Source organism: Prinia subflava, chromosome Z, assembly GCF_021018805.1.
Source record: "Prinia subflava isolate CZ2003 ecotype Zambia chromosome Z, Cam_Psub_1.2, whole genome shotgun sequence".
Lineage (NCBI taxonomy): Eukaryota > Metazoa > Chordata > Aves > Passeriformes > Cisticolidae > Prinia > Prinia subflava.
The window spans coordinates 81200374-81225071 of NC_086283.1; the positions used below are offsets into that span (position 1 = coordinate 81200374).

The 24698-nt window shown below is 45.5% G+C and overlaps 1 protein-coding gene across 2 annotated transcripts in view; it reads left to right on the top strand.

The window, feature by feature from the left end:
- Nucleotides 1-23469, top strand: part of UBE2R2 (ubiquitin conjugating enzyme E2 R2) — a 56695-nt gene extending 33226 nt beyond the window's left edge. For both annotated transcript variants that reach the window (XM_063422472.1, XM_063422476.1), the window contains 4 exons: nt 7956-8042; nt 11199-11296; nt 18450-18584; nt 19855-23469. In XM_063422472.1, the coding sequence (XP_063278542.1) occupies nt 7956-8042; nt 11199-11296; nt 18450-18584; nt 19855-20074 (540 nt within the window). In that variant the 3' untranslated portion in view covers nt 20075-23469. The remainder of the gene's footprint in view (nt 1-7955; nt 8043-11198; nt 11297-18449; nt 18585-19854) is intronic.
- Nucleotides 23470-24698: the final 1229 nt, after the last annotated feature.

The following is a 24698-nucleotide window of genomic DNA, read 5'->3' on the forward strand; positions in this document are numbered from 1 at the left end:
TTCACTGACTCACGAATGGTACTTGTTCAAAGAACTGACTAAAAATAGTAAAAACAGGCCAAAGAAAAGGGTGTTCTCACATTTAGCTGGCTTGGACATCTCTTCACTCAGCAGGTACAAATGGTTCACAGAGCAACAAAACAATCTGCTGTGCTTTGGTAAAGTTCACAGACACTCTCTCTAGCATTATTGAAAATTGGGATGTGTTTTGGCACTGATTAATTACAGAACCTTAAGAGTTTGGGAGGGACCTTAAAGATCATCCAGTACCAATCCCCCTGCTGTGGGCAGGGGCACCTCCCACTAGACCAAGTTGCTCAAAAACTTATCCAGCCTGGCCTGGAACACTTGCAGGGATGAGGCTTCTACGTATTCTCTGGACAATCTGTGCCAGTGTCTCACCACCCTGACAGTAAAGAATCTGCTCCTAATATCCAGCCTCAATTTCCTCTCTTTCACTTTGTGCCCATTAGTCTTTGGCCCATCTAGAGTTCCTAATGATGAGTCCCTCTCCAGCTTCTGTATAGGCCCTTCAGATACTGGAGGGTTCCTATGGGGTTTCCATGCAATCTCTTTGCCCAGCTGAACAGCTCCAACTTTCTCAATCTGTCTTCACTGAGGAGGTGCTCCAGTTCTCTCAGTAACTTTTAGTCTCCTCTAGACTTGCTCCAACACTTCCATGTCCTTCTCTTTGCTGGGGTCACCAGAACTGTGTACAGTGATCCAAGTGGGATGTCACAAGAGTAGAGGGGAGAATGACAACTCTCAACCTGTTGGCCACACTTCTTTGGATTTATCCCAGGATAATTTGGCTTTCTTGGCTGTAGGTGCTCACTGCTGGCCCACATCACGTTATTTATCAACCATCATCCCCAGGCCTTCTCTGCCAGGCTGCTTTCAATCACTCACTTCTCCGTGAGTGTGCAACAATCCAGACGTAGGACCTCGCACTTTGCTTTCTTGAACTCTATATTGTTTGTGCAGTTCCACCTCTCCAGCCTGTCCAGGTCCCTCCGGGTGGCATCCTTTGTCCTCAGAGTGCGACTGCACTACGGAGCTAGATCAGTAATATCATCAGTGAATTTACTGAGGATGCCCTTAATCTCATTGATAAACTACCAGGATAAATCTGAAGTATATCATGCTGTCTCACAGTCAACCATTCCATAGATGTGCCTGTGTAAATCTGCTTAAAAAATATGAATTATTTACTCAGTAAAGTTAAATTCCAAACTGTGAGATGGAACAAAATATTGAAGATATCATAGGCTAATTCAATTCTTATTAAAAGAGACAGTCTTTTGGACCCTGAAGTCAGGCAAGTAGAGAGAGGTGGCCAAAATGACAACCCTCTACATATGTAATTGGAGGACTTCTACACATGATGCCAGAAATGCCAGTAATGTACCATGATACTTTGAATAAGATGTCTCAAATATTCCCACCACTGGTCCAGCAAAACTATTGTTTTTACAAATGGAAAGAGATGAAAAAATGCATTATCTGAGGTGGACAGAAATTGTATCTCGAATAGTTATGTTCATGTGAGAGCTTTGCCAGTTCAGGTATCAGCATGCCCAGTTACATGTGCAGTAAGGTGTTTAAGTCCCAGTTTCTACTCTGAAGCAAAGGCCTAAGAGGAGATGCATAATTTTGTTTAAACTTTAGATGTATTGTCCCCAAGTATCTCTGACTCCTTCAGCAAATATCAAGCTGCACTTAAGTTTCACACATTTGGAGTTACTCTTCCTGTTTTTGTCTAAATGGGGAAGTTGGTGTGTTTGTACAGATATAAATAAGAACTGACTCATCTATTTCTGCCTGGAAAATAGTCATAGAGAGCAGCCTGTCTGCATAGCACACACACAGTGACCCTGATCTCAAGCCTGTGTACAGTCTGTGGGCAACCTGAAGGCGTCGGATCCAAGAACACAATCTCTAGCCAAAGCTTTTAGCCATGGTATCAATCTCCTAACATCTGGCCCGTCACAGTATCTAATATACTCCATCTTAATCTTTTTCTCTCTTAAGATCAGGCCTGATCCTGGAATGAAGGTTAAATTGAGGGCGGAGTCTCCTAATTCAGCATGGAAATTCCTGGGAAAATACATAAATCTCAATATGACATCAGCTTTCTCTTATGAAAGCCTGAAATTGTTTTATTGTTTGGCCTCTGTGTCAGAGCTCAGTGAAGCTGTTGAACCAACAGCTTGTCCTGTGAAAGAGAATCAAGTAACTCTGGTGGTGTCTTACATAGCTGCTGGTAATGACCTTTTCTGTGATGAGATAGCAGACAAGAACAAAAGCTTAGTGAAAATAGGCAGGTTATAGATTAAATACTTTGTTGTTTCAGGATGCCACTCTTTCCAACTCTATTTACTTTGCAGAAGGTTGTATCTCCTGCACTTGTTGAAATGATAGCAATTTCTGTAGTATCATGAAAAGTCAAAAGCAATGGAAATGGACCTGGCAGTTACTAGCACCCACCTAGTGTAGGTGGGTGCTCTTGTAATCCGCCCCTTTACCTGCTTTGGTCTGGATTGGATGACTTGCCAGCAATCTCAGCTTCATGAACATTGCAGATAATGTATTACAGAAGTATTTAATAACATCTTACTGTTAAAAGAAGTTCTGGGAAAAGGAAATCTAGTTTGTACCAGAGGAAGTCTTCCATTGAAAGCAACAGATTTAGTAGGGCCCCAAATAACTAAATTAGGAAATGTGTACAAGATATGATTTAGTATGAAACAAGTATGGGCTGGTGCCTGTCAAACCAGTCTCTGATTGCACAAGCTAGCCTTACGTCTTGACTCATTATTGCTCTGCTGAATTTTGGCTCTATTTTCTTTTTTGTTTCATAGATGCTTCATGTCCTTCTCATGAGATCTAGTTTATTCTTCCCATTCAGATCTTTGTGATTTAAATTCCTTTTGAAACAGTGCAGGTAATGTGGGATATAATGTGTTTTCTACTGTTACTGTTCATGTGGCCACTTCAGCATCCAAGGGAGTTTTCAGGACTCACAAGACTTCAGTGACCTGGTCACTCATCTTGGATCAGAGTTATGCTCCTATTCTGTGAAAGCATAACAGATGTCAATAAACACTAATACAGTGCTGTTGGGAAATAAAGCAATAACTGGGTTTAAAGCAGCAGGCTGGCACACAACTCTGCCACAAGATATTACTTGGATCATAAGTCATAAATGGAACTGAAATAGCAGTGTTGGCCCTGCATTCATTTTTACCTCACCAAGTCTCACTCCCCCAGTGCAGTGGGACTGATTATAATGCTGTTGTGAGCTGGATGATACTGAGGTACTTTAAACCTCACTGTTGTGAGAAACTGACTGCTGGTATGGACTGCTGACCTCTACTGAACATGCTTTCTAGCACATAGTGTTTAATATTGCATGCACTAATCCAGGCTTAATGTGGAAGAGGAGATTCCACTAAATGAATTGTATAAATGCATGATGCGCCAGAAGCAGAAAAGGGCATTTTGTGGGATTAGATACAAACACTTAACCTGGTAGTGGCCTGTAGTTCCTGTTCTCACCTTTCTTGCATGTTCAGTGTGTGGAGCAGTCAGCAGGAGCACAGTGGGGAGCCTGATTGTGCCCCTTAAGAAGGAAAGTGAGGACTCCTTGTGCTGTCTATGAGTCTAGCAGGCCAGTGAGTGAACTCACTAGACATCTTGGTGGTATCTGCACAGAGTCAATAGGAGCTTATCTGTGGGCTGGCTGTAGCAGATAATTACAAATAACAGCAAAACAGTTTAAAAACTCCAGCCACTGCTTTTGTATTTGATCTTAAGTACATTTTGCTAACAGCCCTTGCCGTCACTAATGCAGAGTTTTAGAGGGGCTGGCATTAAGCTTGCGATGTTTTGAAATAAAAATAATCTCTAAATGGCACTTCCAGGAACACCAAGCAGCTGCAATTTATGCTGGCCACTATAAAAGCTGCTGGTGTTCCCCATTATCATCAAATCAGATCAGTTGTGATCCTGGTGGCTTTCCAGGAAATGTGTGTGCTTCCCCTATGGCCTATTTGCACTGGGCAGGTAGGATGGATTTAACATTCCTTGCCTTTCTGCCTAAAAATCAGGGATCTCAGTTTTGTCAGCTTGAGATGGGTGTAAAAAAATCAGTGTCAGACTCCTGAAGTGTTATTTACAGCTAGGCTGGAACAAGGACTGAGACTAGGAGGGAGTCCTGCCTGTGTCCCACGGGCCATGCTATTGCTAATCCAGACTAGGGTGCTCTTGGCTGCCTGAGCACATGCTGGCTCAGGTTCAGCCACTGTCAATCAGCTCCCCTAGGTCCTTCCCTGCTAGGCAGCTTTCCTTCTCTGCCACGAGTCTGGAATGCTTAGAGTAGTTGTGACCCAAGTATAAATGTTGAGTCAAGTATGTGGCAAGATCTCAAGAAACAAAATTGCTGTAATAGTTGTTCATAGTGACTGAATCAGTGAATAATTCAGTGGTTAGCAGAAATATTAGGTTTATATTCACAGTCACATAAGATCTAGTGAGACTGTTTTTCCGGCACACATAGCAGAACCTGTGCCTTTGTCTTATCCAGCTTAAAGAAAATTAACAAACCTGAAGTGCAGTCTCTGTTGAAGATGCAGAGGAGCAGTAAAATAGGAAACAAAGTGACTATGCTGGTAGAAATATTATTAAAATATGTGCTATGGTGTAATTTGGAAGTTGAAGTTCTTGTGGCAGCTGTAAATGTCTGTAAAGGGCTGTATCTTCTTCCAGACTGGACTATTTAGAAGAATTTATTATTTTTCTAGGGACTATAAGCATTACTAGTTAGAAACTGGGGAAGGGAGGAATGGATTGATTAGTGACTGGTCTTCACCTCCCTGGCTATTGAGTATGTTCAGTGATGTCAACGAGCCATGGCATGCAGCTGGCTAAAGTCAGCACCCAAATAGGATTATTTCTGTTTAAGCTCAGTTTGAGGAGTGAGGCAAATGATGAATGCAGTAACTGACTGGAACTTGCAGGGGGAAACTGAGCTGCATCTTTAGTCCTCCTAAATTAGTTTATGTGGCTGTAACTGAGGTAACATCAAGCTCCCTGAAAACTCTGCCACTCTCCAGTATCTAGTAGCCTGACTGAATTTAACAGATCTTTTTTGCCTAATATCAGTAAAGTTATAGGGGAAAACTCTTCTGTGAGCTCTATTTAACATTAGGTTTATTGCTTAATTTGTTTGGTTTGGGGTTTTTTTAAACATGTTAGAATGAAGCTTTCAGTGGGGGAAAAAATGGCCTGTAATTGTGACTGTTGCTGCATCTTTTTGCAAGCAGTCTTGCAGCTTGTCTTGGAAAGTCTTGGCTTGCTTAACCCACACAGAAACTCAAATAGCATTCAGTGAGAGCCAAGTAGGCTTACGTAACTTTCCGTGGGTTCTCTTGCAAAAGAGATGAGGTAATTCTCTCAGACCTGTTTGTACTGGCCTGGAAAAATACTTAGTTTCGCTTTCAAATTCTGTGTGATCTCACCATGGGGACCTGACAGTTTTGCTCTTTTTGTTTGGGAAAAATCCCTGCCTGTAATTTGAGGCTTTCTGTTTTGGAGGCTTTTGACTCTGAAATCAGGTTTGTGGAGAAGCCTCACTTGCTTTATGTTCCAGTACAGAATCTCTATGTACTAAAAAACTACAGACTAGTTAGAAATAGCTGATCACCATGTAAAGTGACTGCTTTCTCTAAATATGTGATGGATTACAGGGAAGCTAGGTTCTTAGCTGCCTGCATGTGGGAAGCAAAGATTTCTCTTATTCCTCCAGTTGCATTTTCTGTTCCTAGAGCTCAAGAGAATCCTTCATGTGACACAACACTGCATTCGGTAGTGATAGTTGTGATAGTTATTTTAGGCGGGTAGTCCTTTTCTAATAAAGAGCTATATGTGTCAAACAGGATTTAGAAATCTGAAACAGTGTTCCAGGATCTAAAGCTTCTGCATGAGTCTGCATGACATACTGGTGCCTCGGCTTAGCCTCTGGAGTGGTCTTGTTGAGACAAACCCCTCAGGATTAGACAGTCTGAAAGCAGAGGGGGTTTACTGGAGAGGAATGAGACCTGCATTCCTTGAGCATCTATATGGGTTATAAGCATGGCAGCGTGTGTAGTGCACTGGCACAATGCCTTTTGTTTTGGTCACCTGGAAGCTGTGTACAAGACAGATTTTGCTAAGATATCTTGTAGGTAGCTCAACCCTGAGTTTTGTTGTCTTTTGCATTTTTAGTCTTGGTCCTTTTGCCGTTTTAGGTCTTAGATCTCATGAAACTGCATGTAAGCACAGGAATGGGCTTTCGTGGGAAAACCTCAGTGTCTAGAGGAGTCTGCAGCTATACGATGCAGGCACTTGAGTTGAAGTGAGCGTGCCCTGCCATGGGTAGACCTCTGCTCTGCTTACTGTGCAGGGTGGCATGTAGTGGACCTAGGCAGGTCCTTGCTGCAGCAGTGTGTGGTGACAAAAGCCATTCACTCATTCATTGCTCGAGGAGCAATGCCAGTCATGCAACTGGCCTTCAACGGTGGGATTGTTTACGTGGGTCATAAATCTCTTGGCTCTGAGTGTGCTGTGACAAATAACTGCAGGGTAAGAACTCAGTGCTGCTGTAACATGCCCACATACAGTCATGAATGGGCATCTATAGACCATAAGGCCATGTGAGCTGGTGATTATCTTTCATAAAGGGGAATAGAAAACCTTCTTTTCTTGACCACCTGGCACTCTGATCCCATAAAATTTGGGTTGTAAGGCAAAGGTGTGTGCTGATAAGTAAAACTGTAGCCAGGTACTTTTAACAGTTCTGTAATCCATTTGTTTGATTGTTTGCTTCTGTATACTATGAATCAAACTTTCCAAAGTTTCTGTTGTTGAACAAGTGGCACGGTTAGGTACTTCAGTGGAAGAGGATGACCTGAAATTCTGCTCTTATCATGTTGTCCAGGGTGACTAGGTTTCCTCCTAAATTTGTCTCAAACTAGGATAAATATGAATCTTGCTTTTGGGATCTCTTCTTGCATTCTCAATTGCAAATGGACCTGTGTTTGAGGGACCAGAAGATGATTCTCTGCAGATCCCTTGGTGGGCTGGGCAGTTGGGCTTTTTGGTGGGCTGAGCATCTCCAAGGAAAGCTGCTCCACCGCACAGCAAGCAGCATGCAAGTGCACCTTCCAGAGAGAAATATTTTGGATACTTGATCAGATACTTGAACAGCAGGACAGCACAGAGATTTTCCAGTGCTAGGACCTCTGCAGCCTTCCCATAACCGACTCAACTCAGAGTCATGCCTCACAGATGGTTGTGGACCACTGCAAGACGCTATCATTGTCCATCAGTATTTCTCAAGGTGCACTGTTTATCAAATACACAGATGATGCTGAGACTTCAAAAATGCCTGTGGTAGTTAAACCACCACAAGTATTAGAAATACAGGTGGATGGACCAACTTACCTTTCAAGGAAAGGCAAAATAACTAGAGCAAGTTATGTAATATTTTTTTCATCATGGGAAGATTTTAAATATTTGTACAGGCAAATATAAAACAGGTCTATTCAACTTAGTAAACACTTTTTTAGTCTGCTTTTGAACTCAGAAAGACAGCAGTGCCCTCTCGGGTTAAAACTTTTCCAGTCCTGTTTAACAACAGCTGTTGAATAGTGCTTCTTGAGTTAGGGCATGGTAAATGCATTTTGACTTGTTTTCTGAGCATTACCAGTCCAGCTGTTTGGATTTTTCTTGTTAAGTTAGTGTTCTACTCATAAGAAATTGTATAGAGTTATACTGTGGGGCCACTTGAGCACTGGTTTATAAAATCAGCAATTTAGTAGCCTTAATGAAAATTTCCCCCTGTCTTTTTACTGTAGTGTTGTTTGTTAGTCTTTTTTTGTTCTCTTTCATGGCTAAAATATTCTGCTTTTTTTCAGGCTCACATTAAATTTCCTATCGACTATCCATATTCACCACCTACCTTCAGATTCCTGACCAAAATGTGGCACCCCAACATTTATGAGGTAAGGTGTTTCTTAAATAACGTCCTCTGGGGTGTGTGAGTGAAATTTCTGCTTCCTTAAACTCAGTACATGTATAGGTTACTTTCAGAGGGTAGTGAAGGCTGTGGACTGTCAGCAGTTGGATCACAATAGAACTACAAAGCGGAATTTTTCTAAGGAAGAGGAATGATTCTATATAGAGGCAATTGGTTCAAAACTTGACTTTTAGTGGAGGTCAGCCAAATCCTAGCTGAACGTCTGGGTATCCTAGAAGAATGTCAACCTGCTAAGGAGCACTGGTTCTATGGTTTGTGAGCTAAAGGATTTCAAAATGTTTGTGTTGGTGCAGGTCTCTCACCTTATCACAGGTTTTCTTATGAGGGGTTCTGCAGGCTTCCTTTGAAACCACCTGAAAACAGGAATGTCGTTCTCTTCCATCCTATGAGCAAATGAAAGCTTCAGTTGATGGTTTGGGCTTGGAAAGCCCATTCTGATAAGTTCTTCCCTGCTGAATGCCCAGCTTGGAATGGGTGTGTTTCAAATATCATGGTGAGAACTGAACTGATGGCTTAGTAATAAATAGCTAGAAAGCTTGCCAACAACAGGATCTTTCCTGTAGCCAAGGATGGTGTGTCCCTTTCAGGCTCTATTTCAATTACATGGAATTTTGATTTATAAAGACAACTTTGAAATCTTGAGATAATTGCAGACTCATACTGTGGGTATTGATTCTGAATCTGGAAATTCTCGTGCAGGAGGTGAGTGGCAAATGGTTACCAAAATGAAATGTACAAAAATAAGCCTTGGAAAGGATCACTCCCAGTCCTGGTGAGAAAGATGAACAATTGACTAGAAACAGCTGAAGGCAGCAGGGGGAACTAACCCAAACCTTGATGGATGCATTTTGGGTTTGCTCTTCAAATACTTGAACTCTCAGCTTTGTGATTTGTATTCATAGCAGTATTTCTTGTAGCTGAGGGAGTCTGAAGCAGCTTGCAAGCTGTTTTGGAAACAACATTTAAGCAGCGAAGATGAGGCACTGCGTTAACTCCAAATGAAACTGAGGCTGTTCCCAGCAAGGTATTTGAGGGTTTTTCAGAAGGAGAGGGACCAAAAAAACCCTCTTAGTGCAAGGAAGATGAAAGAAAATTGCAGTTTACGGAATCTTCTGGTAGGACCAGATGAAGAGGCTGGGGTTGACATTCCAGTTCTGAGCAATGAGACTTGAGCAGTGTGTGGTTTTATCTCTAGTTTACTTGGATCGTCTAATTAAACTTTGATAAAACTTCATTCACTTGCTCATTATTTTTATGACATGGCAGTTCTCAGTCCTGATAGAAGTGTAGGATATTTCTCAATGGCTGATGAATACCCCATTCTCCTTGTTTATGTCTTTCAAAAATGCATGTAGGCAAAGGCTTGGCCCCTGACTGTCCTGACTCCTAGAACCCTGTGCTGACCTCATCAGGCCCCATTATACCTTTACTCTTCCAGACTCTTAATGTAGTGCAGTTTCCAGACATGTAACTGATGTGCCACTGATTGTAGCAAGACAAAAATTTCTCACATCATTGCTTCCCTCTATCTTCATTTTGCCAAATGTCTTCTTGTCCATATGCTGCTGACCTGTTTGCTTCAGGAACTTTTCCCAAGTGCTGAGATTCTTCCTCTGAGCCACTAGCATTGCATTTTCCCAGGAAAATTGTTAGTAAAAGCAGAGTAGACTGAGCATAATTTAATATTAGTAAAGTTAACTTCACCTTGGAATAATGCTAAAAAAAATTCCAAGATTTCACATGCCTGTTGGGGTCCTAAAGGGGAAACTGCCTTCTTAAAGCAAACTGTTCCAGCAACACAAGTATGTGCTTTGGAATTCAGCAGCTCCAGGTGCTGCCTTGCTGTCTTCTTGACTAAAACCTGCTTCCAAGTGACAAGGGCCTGCTAGATTAGCATACCTGTTGGGAATGTGTACCACTGAAATCTGGATAGGATCACAACCCCCAGGTGAGCTGCTGCTATCTGTGACTATGATCACTGGCTTGGGCTCAAAGGCCCAGATGCTGTTGCTGTGAGCAGGCCTGCTCTGGGCTTGAGCAGTGTTGGAAGGATGTGAGACCAGGTGTGTGGGAAGCTGCCAGCCTCGAGTCCTGAACAGAGCTGATCCTGTCGTCAGCCTGTGCTGTGGACCAGGGTGACAAGGGACAGCTTGAGTGCCGCCCCTCCGCAGGGGCTGTATCTGCTGAAGGTGTAACACTGCCCTAGGAACTTTTGATTCACCTCACAGCTGGCTGCAAGGGAGAGCACAGCCCATGGGGCCTGGAAAGGCCAATATCTGCTGGTTGGCCTCAGGCCTCATCTTTACCTTCACTCCATCCTGCAGTAAGGCATTGGTACCACATGTGTCCCTGGAATCTCCTTCCATTGTGGATATCAGCTGGGGTGGATACTGCTCCAGCACTCCTACAAAGCAATTGTCAGAATGCTGTTGCTGGTGGAGAATGGGATTGACAGCTCTCTTAAACAGGCATTATGAAACTTTAAATCTATATTCAGCCTGTAACATTGGTGAGTAAAAACACATATTGAGGATTATGTGGCTGTATGACTTCCATATGCTGCCAGAGTATTCTTCCTCTTGCATTCTGGAAGGGATTTTCAGTGAAACCTTCAGAGAGCATCTCCTGCTTTTTCATCTGGTATTTTGAGCAGCTGTCCTAGGGGAGCTGTGAGCTGTATAAGCCTGCCCCACACCATCTGTTTAACATCTTGTGTCCTGGAAGACATAATGTTTTCATACCTGAGCTGGTAGATGGTGATTGAACCCTTGAATTCAAAAATTTCCTGTACCTAGCTTAAGCTACCAGTAGGGAACACATATTTCTTTAACCCTACTTTGGGTCTCCTGTGATTAACTCTTATGTCACTGTGACAATAGTACTTGCTATCTGGAGACTGATTTAATTTTTTGTTGGGTTTTTGCCAGTTTAGGCTAACTCTTGGGTATAAAGTAGATCCAGGAAGAATTCAGAACCATTGCTAGCCCTTGTTGGTTTTTACTGGCACTTGGGTGTTCATAACAAGGTTAAACTGCTCAGAAGACAGCCAGAGTGGTTTATTCGAGTTATGAGGCCTCAGCCTCTAGCCAAGCTATTCTCAGTGCTTTTTTCTGTCTTGCAGAATGGAGATGTATGTATTTCAATTCTTCACCCACCTGTAGATGACCCACAAAGTGGAGAGCTGCCATCAGAGAGGTGGAACCCTACCCAAAATGTCAGGTAACTGTGAATATGTTGTGCAGTGGTGACCCCTCAAAGGCCTGTCGTCTCTACAAGATCTAAGGCCTATGTTGGGAGAGGTTTGGGAGGAAATTTAAGCTTTTGTGGGGTTTAAAGCTTGAATCAAGTGGGAACCAGACTTAGCAGTCTGTCTGATCATACTGGGCTGCTGTGTCCTCCTACTCAGCTGACAGTGCAGAGTCTTCTGTCCTGTTGACAGGGTTTCATACTCTGAAGGCAAATTATCTCAAATGTTGACGCCTTTCTCAGTTACTGTTATCTTCTTTAAAGTACCACTAGTGGAAAAGTATGTGTAATCGTCTCCAGATGCCCACCAAACTGCTCTATTACTCCCCAGTGAGACAGGGGAGAGGAAAATAACATGGAAAACAGGTTGTAGGTTGAGATAAGGCAATTTACTAATCAATGGCAAAAACTTGTGTGCACATAAGCAAAGGGGAGAAATTTGAATCTCTATTTACCATTGGTGAGCAGTGTTCAGCCACTTCCCAGGAAGCACGGCTCCAGCATCCGTGCTGGTTGCTCCAGAAGGCAAACATTGTAATATAACAAATGTCCCCTATTCCTCCTCTCTCACTTAGCTTTTGTATCTGAGCTGGTGTTATACGGTATGGAATATCCCCTTGGTTAATTTGGATCATCTGGCCTGATTCTGTCCCATCCTAGGATCTTGCTACCTTTCAGCCCCTTGATGAGGGTGTAGAGAATGCTAGAGACAGCACTGATGCTGTGCCAGCACTGCTCAGCTGTAGCCAAAACTGTATTATCAACACCTTTCTAACTATGAATTCAAAGCATGGAGGGCTGCAAAGGGAAAATGGGCTACAGCTCGGCCAGACTCAATACAAGCTCCATTCTTTATTGCATAACATTTGTGTCATGTTTAGATCCCATATAATTTATATATCTTCCAGCGGTTCTGTTGTATTTCTCATTACTGGAATCCCTTCTCACCCACACATATTCAACCCAAACTAGGTCCTTGAACCATCTCTATACCAAACATACAATTTCATTAACCTGTCCTCCACAGATAGATATTATTCTCTTGTTTCATGGCTTCCACCACTCCTCCAGATCCATGACTTGTGCTCCACTCCATTAGGATGGGTGGTCAGGGCAGGAAAAGCAGCACACTTGATCATTAGGCACCAGCTTGGCTCACATTATCATCACTTTCTCCTTGCTCCTTACAAAATTCATTCTTTGTCAGGTCATGTCGTTCCTGCTCCTTTACTTCTTCCTGCAACATAAAACTCATACAAATTGTTTTTCCCCCAAGGTTAAATCTCCTTGAGGTAGACACTGGGTCTCCCCATCCTTCCACATTACCCATCTGTAAGACAAGTCCCAGCGAGTGAGGTCAGAGAGAGATGCAGGACTCCAGGTGGCTCTGTTCCAAAATGCTGTTCATTGCAGAGATGGTGTTACAGTAGTCCTGGGTTGTGGGTGATACAGAGCCCAGCCTAAAAGCTGCCAGCTACAGCTTATAGGCATGCCTGAAGCCTGAAGTCACTTTGGTTCTGGTTACAAAGCATTATATAGTTTTCTTTGCTGAACATCTTTATGCATAGAGAGCGATCAGCATTATACACAGTACCTTTACATTTGCCTATAGCCTATCACAACTAATATCATCACCATATTATGGTTAGTGCAATCCAATCATCTCAAGTTAGTATGTTACAATTTAAACTCAAAGTTTGTTCTTCTGTTTTCTTGCAGTGGAAAATTCCTACTTTTTCTCTACTTGGTAAAAAAACATGGTTTTTGTTTGCCTATGGTATTTTTTGCTTTTCTAAGACCTGTTTCTGCTTGGTAAGAACATCTTCTTTGTTTGTGGTCAACATATCCTTTGCTCTAGCCACAAAAACTCTTTCCAGCTTGTCTTAACCTTTGTTCTGTCAGTTGTTCAGTAACAACTGTTAGCTCAGCAGTCCTTAATTTAAACATCTTTTTTTATTCCTCTTTATCAAAACTGGCTTGCATTTCTAAAGAATTTTTTGCTATACATTCATATCTGTAAAACTTTCCTGTTAAATTTTCATCTTTCCCAACACCAGTAAAGTACACCCAGATCCTTGGGCAAAGATAATCCTATGAATGGGTTTGCTTTTTCCCATGGGAGGAGAAATTCATATTGACTTTCCCAGCCATTTTCCCGTGTGTAGTGCAGGGACCTTATCTCCTCCCACAATGTCTATGAGCTTAATTTAGGCAGGATCAGTGCAGGTTAGCAGATCCCCTAGTGTTTACCAGCCAAGGAACTTCTTGCAATTTGCATCCCAGTGCTTCCATGTCCCTTTACCTAAAGCTCTTAATAGTCTTCAGCATTTCTCAACGCTACCAGAGGCTTGTGGGTGATAAGGGATGTGATATATTTGCTCAGTGTTTCTTTGCCCAAGAGTTTATGAGGTTTCTTTGAAAATTAGTCCCCTTGCCTGATTCAGTTCTCTCTGTGTCTCTCAAGACCCGAGATCACGTTCCAAGCAGTGGCATGGTTTACTGAGTACGTTTCTGGCCAGTTGTTGCCTCTGCCATAGTGAATATGTAACTCTTGCCAAGGCATGTTTGTGGCAATGGCCCAGTGTAATCTATTTGCCAGGCCTCACCATACTGGAAACAGCCACCACCCTCTATTCCAGGGATATTTCACTCAGGTAGGTCACTTGATGGCAGCACATGTTTCACATTTGTGAATAACCTCTATGATGGCCTCTATGGTGAGATCCACACCGCAATCAGGACCTTTCTAGAGGTCCTGAAGTGGCCTGGGGCTAGAAATAGTTCACACTTTTGCTGCCAGCCTTAGTCTACCTGAGCTATTCCAATCTTTGTAGTCTTACCTACCTGTTCATTGTTCTGATGTTCTTCTGCAGCATATAAGGACCAGGAGAGATCACTCCCCAAACACCATCTCGGACAAAACAGGCTACAATTACAGATATGAATTAATTTTATTACCAACAAAATCAGAGCAGGATAATGAGAAGTGAAATAAGACCTTAAAAACACCTTTCTCCCCACCTCTCGCTCCTTTCCAGCTCTACCTCCTACCCCAGCAGTGTGTAGGGGTAGGGGAATGGGGGTTACAGGCTGTTCATCACACATTGTTTCTCCTGCTGCTAAGGACGAGGAGTGTTTGCCCCCTGCTGCACCGTGCAGTCCCTCCCGCAGCGGGCCAGTTCTGCATGAACTCTGCCAATATGAGCCCACCCCATAGGCAGTAGTCTTCCCCAAACTGCGGCAGTGTGAGTCACACTTCTACAGGATGCAGTCTTTCAAGGACAGACTGCTTCAGTGAGAGCTCTCTCCATGGGTCTCCCACAGGATCACAGCCTCCTCTTAGGCATCCCCTGCTCCAGCCTGGGCTCCCCCAGTGGCTTCAGGTGGATAGAGATCCTGTGCCCTCACTGTGCTGCAGGGGCACAGCCGCTTCACCATTGTCTTGACCACAGGCTGCAGGGGAGTCTATGCTCCAACACCTGGAGTAGCTTCTGCCCCTCCTTCTGCACTGATGAGAGTGTCTGCAAGGTTGTTCCTCTCACATGTTCTCATTCCACTCTTCTCTGGACACAATTAAAACTTTTTTCCCGTTAAGTATGTTACCACAGAGACATTACAACCCTTTCCAATTGGCCCAGCCTTGACCAGTGACACCTCTGTCCTTGGAGCTGCCAGGCTCTGCTGGACATAGAGGAAGCTTCTGGCAGCTTCTCACAGAGGCCACCCTTGTAGCCCTCTGGCTACCAAAGCTCGGCCCTGCAAACCCAATACAGGATGTTTTTGAGTATTTCGACTAGTAGGAGCAACTTTGTACAGTTCAGCTTTTGTTTGCTTTCTGCTGGTTGTCTGTCTCCTGTCCTGCTGAGTGGTATTGGGAGCAGCTGGTGATTTTCTTCCTGCCAAAAATACAAAGGATCACCAAGTACTAGAAGTATTCAAGGCCTAACCTGTCCATGTTTTTGAAACAGCAGCTGAATTTCATTCTCATTACAAGACACTGTCAAATAAAAAATCAACTAGGTGACAACCTTTAACTCACAGTTAGGAAATGGCTTTGGGCATTGGTTATGTACATCACACATACATTCTCAACCTTAAAGACTGACATGGAACTTCTCATGGTGCTTCTTCTCTAATTTCTGCTCTCTCTCACCAAAAACAAAAAAACCCTCTCACAGTTTTTGGTGCTAATGCTCTTGAAATGTCTTGGACTTAAGGGTGACAGGTCAAAACATTCCTCAGCAAATGAAGGTATCAGCAAATGAAAATAAAACTGTCCTTCACTTCTAGCCTGTACCACCATCGCCAGCTGGGCAGAGTGCTAGCAGAAGCACATCCTGCTGGGTCCATTCTGGCTTGGGAAGGCTCCAGAGTGTCAGACAGGAGGCAGAGGAGCTGAAGATGTGGAAGGGAGCTGCTTCTCAGCTGCTGAATTCTGTAAATCCTGCCAGGTGTTGTCTGTTTGCCCACAGGTGAACAACAGGGTTAAAGGTGTCTCAAGGGAAAAAATTCATTTTTCAACTGTGAGAGTTCACCTGTGCTTCCACTGCTAAGCGTGTCAGGCAGGCTCATTTTTTTCTTTAAACACAATCAGTGTGGACTTTCCCATCACTGGGAGCTAGGAGATGCAGGCATGAGTAAATACAGCAAAACCCAGCAAGATGTGGATGAATGCAGGTCTGATCTGTTTGGCAGAGAATACTGCTTCCTGTGTCCCATGGAACTGGGTGAGTGGTGGCAAGGTTCAGGGCTGAGACTTTCTGATGATTTTATTTGCCCTTCCCCACATCTCCCCAGCCTTTGAATTGCACAGGCCAGGACTCAGCACATTATTCAAGGTAGTGGTACACCTAAATCTCCTGCAGACAGGTAATGTACTATCTGCCTATTGCTTTGTTTCTTGGGGATTCCCATTTTTCTTGGCTTTTTTAGCTGCCTAAGATTTGGGCAGATTCCACAAACAGCTTGATGCAGTAACATGACTGTCAGTGCAACCTAGGCTAAAACTTTTAACTTTATACCAGAGGGCAAAAATGCACTTGGACAAATCTATACCTACCTCTTGAGCTTGCTTTGAGAGGCTACTATGTGGATTGCAGCTGGAATTAAAAAAAAATCCTTTTTCAACAAGGAATGTAATAGGATATGCTGGTTGGGAGTACCAGACAAACCAGACAATCTACGTCTCTTTGGTAGGAAATTGGTCTGACTCTGAGCCTTCTAACATTGATACATGAGAAAAAAGGGTCCTTAACAGGTCTATTTCTTTGAGCCTCTGCTGGCTGCTCTTCCATGCTACAGTGGCCCTGTCTGAAGGGGAGACAGATCCCTGACAATATTGCAGAGACTCAGCCTATATCCAGCTCATGCAGTTTGTGTCTGGTGCTGAGGTTTTCAGTCTCACATGGCTGAACTCTTTTAGTGGTTTTAGTCCTGTCAGATCCCCCGTGCTGGGATGCTTTCTGTTTACTGTACCTTGTCCATGGCAACCGGGTTGGAGGACACCCGTCAGCTCTTAAAGATAGCAGTAGTGATGGAGCTGATCTAATGTGCTGGGTGGGAATGAAGAATTCAGAGACCTTAACTTCTAATACAGCTGTCTTGGCATATATAAGTGGCTTTGCAGTGACTTTGGTGTCTGGACACCGCAGTGAAAATTGGCTTCTCCTCTCTGTTGATGGAAGTGTGATAGAGCAGATGCTAAATCCAAACATGAATTCCTGTCCTCGGCCTTCCCTAGACTTTACTTGCTCTACATGAAAGCTGCTGCATGATGCTGGAGCTGACCTGCTGGCCTGTTTGCAGAGAATCAAAGGCTCTTAAATGAATTTTTGAGATAAAGTAGAAAATGATCTCTTATGTCTATCATTCCAGTCCAATGAGACAGTTTCTTCCAGAGCTGCCGTTCTCTTTTTGTACAGTTATATAATATAGAAAATGAATTGTGTAAGACTCTTTTGATAGCTGTGCTGAACAGTCTGTTCAGATACAAGCGTTTATTTTCAAAACCTTTCAAGATACTCGGTATCTAAATGACCAAGCATTTCCTGGAATTGTACCCAGATACATGATCTGGTAGATGTGCTCTGAACACGTCCCTGAATCAGTGTGAACAGGACTGTGGATCCCAGTCTGCTTTAATCGAGGTCTGTGAAGTGGCTGTTAGGTAATGCTGTGTTTCAAGAACTATTTCCTGTTCCTTTTTGTCCCTTCCACAACAGGGAAGCTTGTTGCTGGGAGAATCACTGGGATGCTGTTGTGGTGGTAGCTACAGCCGATGGCTGGATGTGGGTGTTTGTGCTGATTGGGGCACGGTGTGAGCACCAAAGGCTGCCTCTCTCAAGTGCAAAGGGTTCTAGGAACTGGAGGAGAAAGCTCTAGGCAAGAAGATGGTGTTTGCAGCTGGTAAATGCCAGCAGAGCAGGGCACCTGGCTGGAAATCCCAGAAGACTGACTCTATCTGCCTGCCTGCCAGGGGTTATGTGACTGGCTCATGCTGGCTCTGCTGAGCACCAGCAGCTGAATCCCACCGGGCCCTGACACTTTGCCTGGGCACTGAAAAGCATCTACACTGTCTTTCTCTTGCTGTGCTCAAAGCTATTGCTTCAGCCTGAGGTGGGGCATGATCTGAGGAGAGGGGAGTTTCCCCAACCTCAGCTTCCCACCACCTGGCAGGGCAGGGGAAGAGTAGTGCAGCCTTTCCTGCTGGCCTTGGGTCATAGTGGTCCTTCTCCTGTGCAGGGCAGGCAAAAAGCCTGGCTTCCTGCTGGAGGCTGCAAGCCACCAGGAACAGCTCACAGAGCAGATTTCCAGCCCCACAACATCTGTGGATAGTGCAGACAAGCTGAATTCTAGTCAAACTGTAGCTTTGTGTGCTGCCCTCTCCCAAGTGCATGCACAGACATGATGGTCTGTAGTCACATGAGGTTTGTGTTGTATCACCTTCCTTACACCAGTGTCCAGGGTCAGAGGTTCACAAATACCTGCTCTTGCTTAAAATAACACTAGCCTCAGCTTAAGACTTGACTTCAGACAAGTTTATGATGCAACGCCTGAAGAAGTTGTGGACATCTAGAATCCATGAATGCATTAACTCTGACTCTGCTGTTGTGGTTACCTCTTTCAGGACTATCTTACTGAGTGTAATCTCTTTGCTTAATGAGCCCAACACGTTCTCCCCAGCCAATGTGGATGCATCAGTCATGTTCAGGAAATGGAGGGACAGTAAAGGAAAAGACAAGGAGTATGCTGAAATCATAAGGTAAGCTTTGCCACTTGTGATGCTGGGCTACTGGCCTTCAGCTTTGAATCCTGTCAAACAGACTCCTTCCAGAATTTGCTGAAATCAGCGTCTTGTAGCAGAATTTAATTTGAAAATTAATTTCAGTGTCTTATTCAAAGTCCATGCTTCAGGTCCCTCCAGAATCTTCATCAGACAGAAACAGTGCAAACTTCTGGAGCAGGAGGACTGTGCTGATTTGTCTTTAAATTGTTCTTTTTTCAGACTAATCTGTAATGATGCTCTGCAAAACCTATTGGCTACGAGTAAATCCCAGTCAAAGTCTCTGCTTGTCTTTGAGCCCTGCATTGCCTGGGATGTGATGCAAACAGACTGCATCCTACTAATTTCTGTGCTTAATGTACGCATGGATCATAATCTTGTTCCTCCAATTCAAAGGAGCATCAGCAGGATTTGTCAAGGGCTTGCAGAGCTGGGTTGAATTAGCTGGAAGCACTGCTTAGTGCTGCCCTTGGAGAAGTCTGTGGTTCATCAGGAGCTGCAGGGGGATGATGTGAGCGTGGGCCAGGGCTGCTGGGGAGGGGCCGTATCTGTCTTGTCTCTGCCAGCTGGGCAGGCAGGATGTGGCCCTGGGTGGGGCCAGCAAGGCTGTGTCTGTGCAGAGAATCCTCCAACTGCCTCAGCTCCAGCAGAGCTGGGTGCACTCCCCACAGGGAATGGCAGACTGATGGGCAGGGGGTGGGTGAGGGGACAGGCTGCCATCTGCTCCTCCCTGCTGGGATGCAGCAGCCAGGCCTGGCCCAGGGTGATGGGAAACACTTGGCTTCTTTGAGCCCCTGGCTGTGTCCTGGGGTGCTGCCATGTGCCCCAGCTGTTCTGATGCTCCGGTGGGAGCTGAGAGCTGCCAAAGGCTTGTGGGAATTGCAGTTTTGAGCATGCTGTGGGAGAGTTGTCAGTGGTAGAGTCAATAAATGATCCTAGGAAATCGCTGACCATTCCTACGGTAGCAAATGGAATTTGCTTTGGCCTCTGGCAGGTCTCTAGTGAAGAGCCTGTGGAATAACAGATTTCATGCGTTGCTGAGAGCGTGTATGTTGCAAGCACCCAAGCCTGGGGCTGCAGGAACCAAATCTGTTTCCAGTGCTGCTTGTGGTGCTTCCTGCAAACCTCAGCTGCCCTGCCCCTGAGCTGCCTGGAGGTTTGGGCAGGGCCTGCCAGGGGCTGGGGCGGGGCAGTTGAGCCACTGGCACAGGGCCCTGCTCACATTCCTGCTGTGTCCTCCTCCCCACAGGAAGCAGGTTTTGGCTACCAAAGCTGAGGCAGAGAAGGATGGTGTGAAGGTCCCCACTACACTGGCAGAGTACTGCATCAAAACTAAAGTGCCTTCCAATGACAACAGTTCAGATTTGCTTTACGACGACTTGTACGATGATGACATTGACGATGAAGACGAGGAGGAGGAGGATGCCGACTGTTACGATGATGATGATTCTGGCAACGAGGAGTCCTGACCTGCTCCCTCTATGCCCCTGTACTGCCCTGCCAACTCAGGCCAGAAGGGAGCAGCGGTAACCTAGCAGCAGTCCAGCAAAAAAGTTGGGGGGGGGGGGTGTAAAAAAAAAACAAAACAAACAAAAAAAAAACCCAACACAAAACTTTGTCTCCTGCTGTCTCCTGTTGTATGGATCTGTTTGCTCCTTTTTTATGGACCTCTTAGAGACCCTCCACAGAATGTCTGAATTCTTGCATTCTTAACCCTTTCATCACTGTATTACAATTTCTTTTTGAAAAAGAATCTCCCCTTTTCACTTCTCTACAAAACGCTCACAGCAAAACAGGTTTGCTTGTGTTTAGATTCTTGAATTAAATACAGTCTTGCATTGAGATGTTTAATGTATTTAAAGCTGGAACAAACCCATTGGAAGCCGGGTTTTTGGGAGCTCAAAGTGCTGCATTTACTGGGAAGAAAAAAAATCCCCATGAAGCAAATTGCCAAGGTTTAGCTGCTCCATTTACAATAATAGCGTGTGTACATTCATTTAGCCTTGTGGTGGCTTTTTCTTTTTAAGGTGTGGGGTGGAGAGTGTAAAGCTGCTGTGTGTTGAGCTTGATGGGATGTCACTGAAAGGTACAGTATTCCTTTTCAGCCTGCTAAGTTAGGAAATAGCTGGCCCCTGGAGCCCCAGAGGGCACAATCAGCTTTGTCTCTGGAAAAGCGTTATGCTATGAACCCTAAAATAAACACTCTAACACTTCACATCTGTACAACTGAGCCCTGGGTTGCTATTTTTTTTTTTCCAGACTAGGATAGGATTGAAAAAGTTCAGTTTAGTTGTTCTGCTGCGATCTGCTGCCAGCTGCCCCTCTCTGGAGGGAGGAGAGCAGATGTGCATCCTGCTGCCCAGAGGGCCACCATTCATGCTAGACTTACTTTTGGCAGTGGGACAGAGCAGCAGCCTCCTGCCCTGTTCTGGCTGGCAGCCCTTGCTCCCTGCAGCCTCAGCCCTGTGCGTCTGAAGCTGCCTTCTGTCGCTTGTGTAGGTCACCTGTGGGCAGGTGCAGCTCTGCACGGCCAAGCTTAAAAACACTTGATAATGCCCTTGGTTTGAGGTAGGTTTCTCTGCACAGAAAAGGTAATTAACTGTGTAGGAAATAAAAATGCTTTATGATTTCAGAAAAGACAATCCAAGTCCTACAGTGTGAGATCCTAGCTCCCTGAAGATGTCTGGCATTCTGCCGACCTTTCATTGGCATTGACTTCCATTCTAATTCTCTGTGTGAACATAGAAGCTGAAGTTATGAATTGGGGTTTCAGCTAGACACAGAAGAGTTCCTAAACGAGCGGAATTCTGTTTTCTGCCAGCACTTGCATTTTTATAGAAACAACTTCTTTACTGTGGTTTTGCAGCAGAGTGGTAAGAGGTAGCAAAGACTAGATTTTTTTGGTGGGTTTTTTGTTTGTTTTGTTTTTGGTTTTTTTGTTCGGGTTTTTTTGGTGTTCGTTTTTTTGTTTTGTTTTGGTTTGGTTGTGGTTGTTGTTTTTGGTTTTTTTTGTTTTTTTTTTTTTTTTTAATGTAAGAGGAGTACTTGGCATGCACTTCCCAGAGGAATTCACAGAGCCCGCTGGGGCGGCAGAGTTCGGAGCTGCCTTGGTGCCCGCGGGGTGTGCGGCTGTCTCTGTGCGGCGGGCAGAGGTGGGCAGTGCCGGGCTCTCCCCAGCCCGGCTCCTTGGCGCACAGGGCTGTGTGCAGCCCCACGGCAGTGCAGGCCAGCAGCAGGTTTTGACAGACTCTTCAGCAGTGTGCTTCAGCGGTGCCCCCGGCTCAGCCTCCCGCATGTTTTGGGAGCCCTTGGCAGAGCTCAGGGAGCTCCGTCGCGGGCAGGAGGATCCTGCACGTTCTTGTCTCAAAACCCTCTTCCTCAGGCCCTCGGCCCTCCCCCGCTGCAGCGTGCTCGTGTTTGGCTGTGGTGCGGTGCCCCGAGTTCCCCTTTCGCACGATCCTGCCATCGGCAGCCGGGCCTGGCAGCCCCGGGAGCAGATCGGAGGTGCCGGCCCGGCTTGGGCAAGACCCTCCACAGGTACAGAGGCGTTACCCTGACCAGAGCCTGCGCCTTCCCTCCGTGTATTTCAGGGTTTTCCATGGTACGTCGCCAGCTGCGGGTCCCTCGGGGGTCCTTCGGTGGGAATAGGCTTTGTTCTGGATCCGTTCCGTGGCTGCGTCCCGGGGTGAGACTGAGCAAAAGCTCCGTGTGCACTGCCCGGACGGAGAGGAAAGGAGTGGAAAAGAGAGGAAGGCCCTCGGGGCCCCGCATGAAGTGAGTGAGGCAGATCTATTTCCAAAATGTCGCTTGGCTGGGTTTTGCAGACACAGTCCCTGCCCCGGCCGTGCATCCCTCTCTGCCCGCAGGTAGTGAAGACTGCCGGAGTGGCGATTCCTCGTGCCCGGCGCTCCCGCCACGCCTGCCCTCCTCCTTGCATGTTACCTGGGAAGGCAGCTGCACTCTTCTGAGGTGTCAGCCTTCTTCCAGTAAGGACTGACTCAGCCCCAGATGCTTTTTGGAGCCTGCAGCGAGGCTCCCCTGCAGCTAGTAACAGGGTAGGGCACCCCCAGCTTCACACCAGCCCTGCGAGGGCAGCGCCAGGGTTGGTAAATGGGCCCCTGATGCTCGCGGCTGCAGGACTGGTGTGGGGCCACACCAGGGCAGGGGCACCAACCTCCAACTTCCATGTGGCTGTGGGGGATGAAGGAGCAGAGTGTGGCAACACTGGGTTTGCTGATGACTTGGTTGGAAATGAGGATACTGCATCTTTCAGGATTTCCCTTGTACTTTTGACCGTCTTCACTGTATACTCTCCAGTGACTTGTATTTCCAAGCTTGGTGTTGTAAGATGCATTATTATGACTCTTCTGTTACCCTTTTTTAATGACAAAAAAACAACCTCTTTTGAGAGCTCCAACATTAACCAGACTAATTTCTCTTCCCCCACTGTCCTGTGCAGTGTCATTGCTTGTTGACTTGCTGGTTTCCTTTTTTTGAGATACAACTGAAGTATGAGGGGATTTTTTTGAAACTATTTAAGAGATTGCAGAAAAATGTTTACCTGCTCTGTGTACTCTGGGTTTTTCTTAACCTCTTTTTCCCTGTTTCAGTCAATATTAGCCGTTACATTTGCAACTTACTTGTCCCTTCAAATGCAGTTTTCAACCATTCTGAAACCAGCAGGGTACACTAGATTTCTTAGTAGTTTTCTTAGCTGAACTCCCAGATCTTTTCCTTTTTTTCTTCAGTATAATTTACCAGAAAGAATTAACTGATGCATTTTTGTGTTGTCTTCTCCTTCAGTAGTTATATTTTGTCTTTTCTGCACATCTGTCTACTAATAAAAATGTGAAATGAAAATATCTCCGTGCTGTTACTTCCATGTCTGAGCATTGCATGGGTTACTCAAAGCTTTGAATAACAGCTGTTCATGAGTTCATTGCTGCTCTGATATCAATAGACATAGACAAATATCTCTAATTTTACTGCAAAATAAAGCTGCTGTTTGACAGCTGCCTGCCCCTAAGACTGAAGAACAAACTGATTTAGAGAAGGACTTTGGCCAAAGTTATATTTAGTGTACCTATGTCAGGAAGGGGGAGACCAGTGAGAAGGTGGTTGGTGGATTGATGTGGCTGGAGCGGGGACACAGGACTTGGGCCAGAGCTGCTGGTGGCCGGTGCCCTGGCAGGGCAGAGCACAATGCTCCTGAAGGGGTTGGACAGGGTGGAGGAGGAGTTTGACCACTGGGTCAGCGAGCAGCTTCGGCAGAGAAATTGAGGTCATGGCTGCCAGCTCTCCCGGGTGCCAGCCCTGCCCGTCCCATGCTGTTCCCCGCAGGCTCAGGAGGGGAGTAGGGTGTTTGCACACTGCCCCAGCTGCTGCAGTCGAGCTAAAATTGACAAGTGTTAGGGAGTGCACTGGCTGCACTTGGTATCGATGGCAGCACGGCAACTGCTGAGTCAAATGTGGCTGGGGCCAAGTGCCTCTGCTGCACAGCTAAGCTGGAGGAAAAGTGGTGGCATTTTGGAGCTGCCTTCCCAAAGCAGTCTCCAAACTATGGAATGGGACCAGGAGGGATGGTGCTCTCTGGGCTCTGGCCTGCTTATTTCTCCTGCCAGACCCTACAACACTAGGCTGCTCTGAACTGCCAGTGGCCGCTTCCTCCAGCAGCAGTGTGAGACCAAAGGCAGGGCAAGGGCTCCAGCCCACCCTGCACTGGGTAAGCCTGGGGGGCTCCAAAGGGGAGTTTCCCCCTTCTTTTTGTGGCGGCCAAGTACAGCTGGGCAACCTTGCCTCTGCCATCACTGGAACAGGGTGCAGAGAGGAAATGGCTGCAGGCAAGTCTAAGTGACAACACAGGCAAAGGGAGAAACATTTTGTTGAGTCTCACAAAGAGGAGAGGACCCTGCCTGTGGCTGAAGGCAATGCTCTGCCTGCAGGCAGGACCCCAGAGTAGCTGGGAAGGTGTGGGACCTGAGGCTCAGGGGCTGCTGGGGGCTGGCATCACCTCTCCTGTTGCTTTTCCCCAGCTCCATCTGCTTTTGGACTGCGACACACATGCAAGAACTGAGCTACACCTGTGGGGCAGCG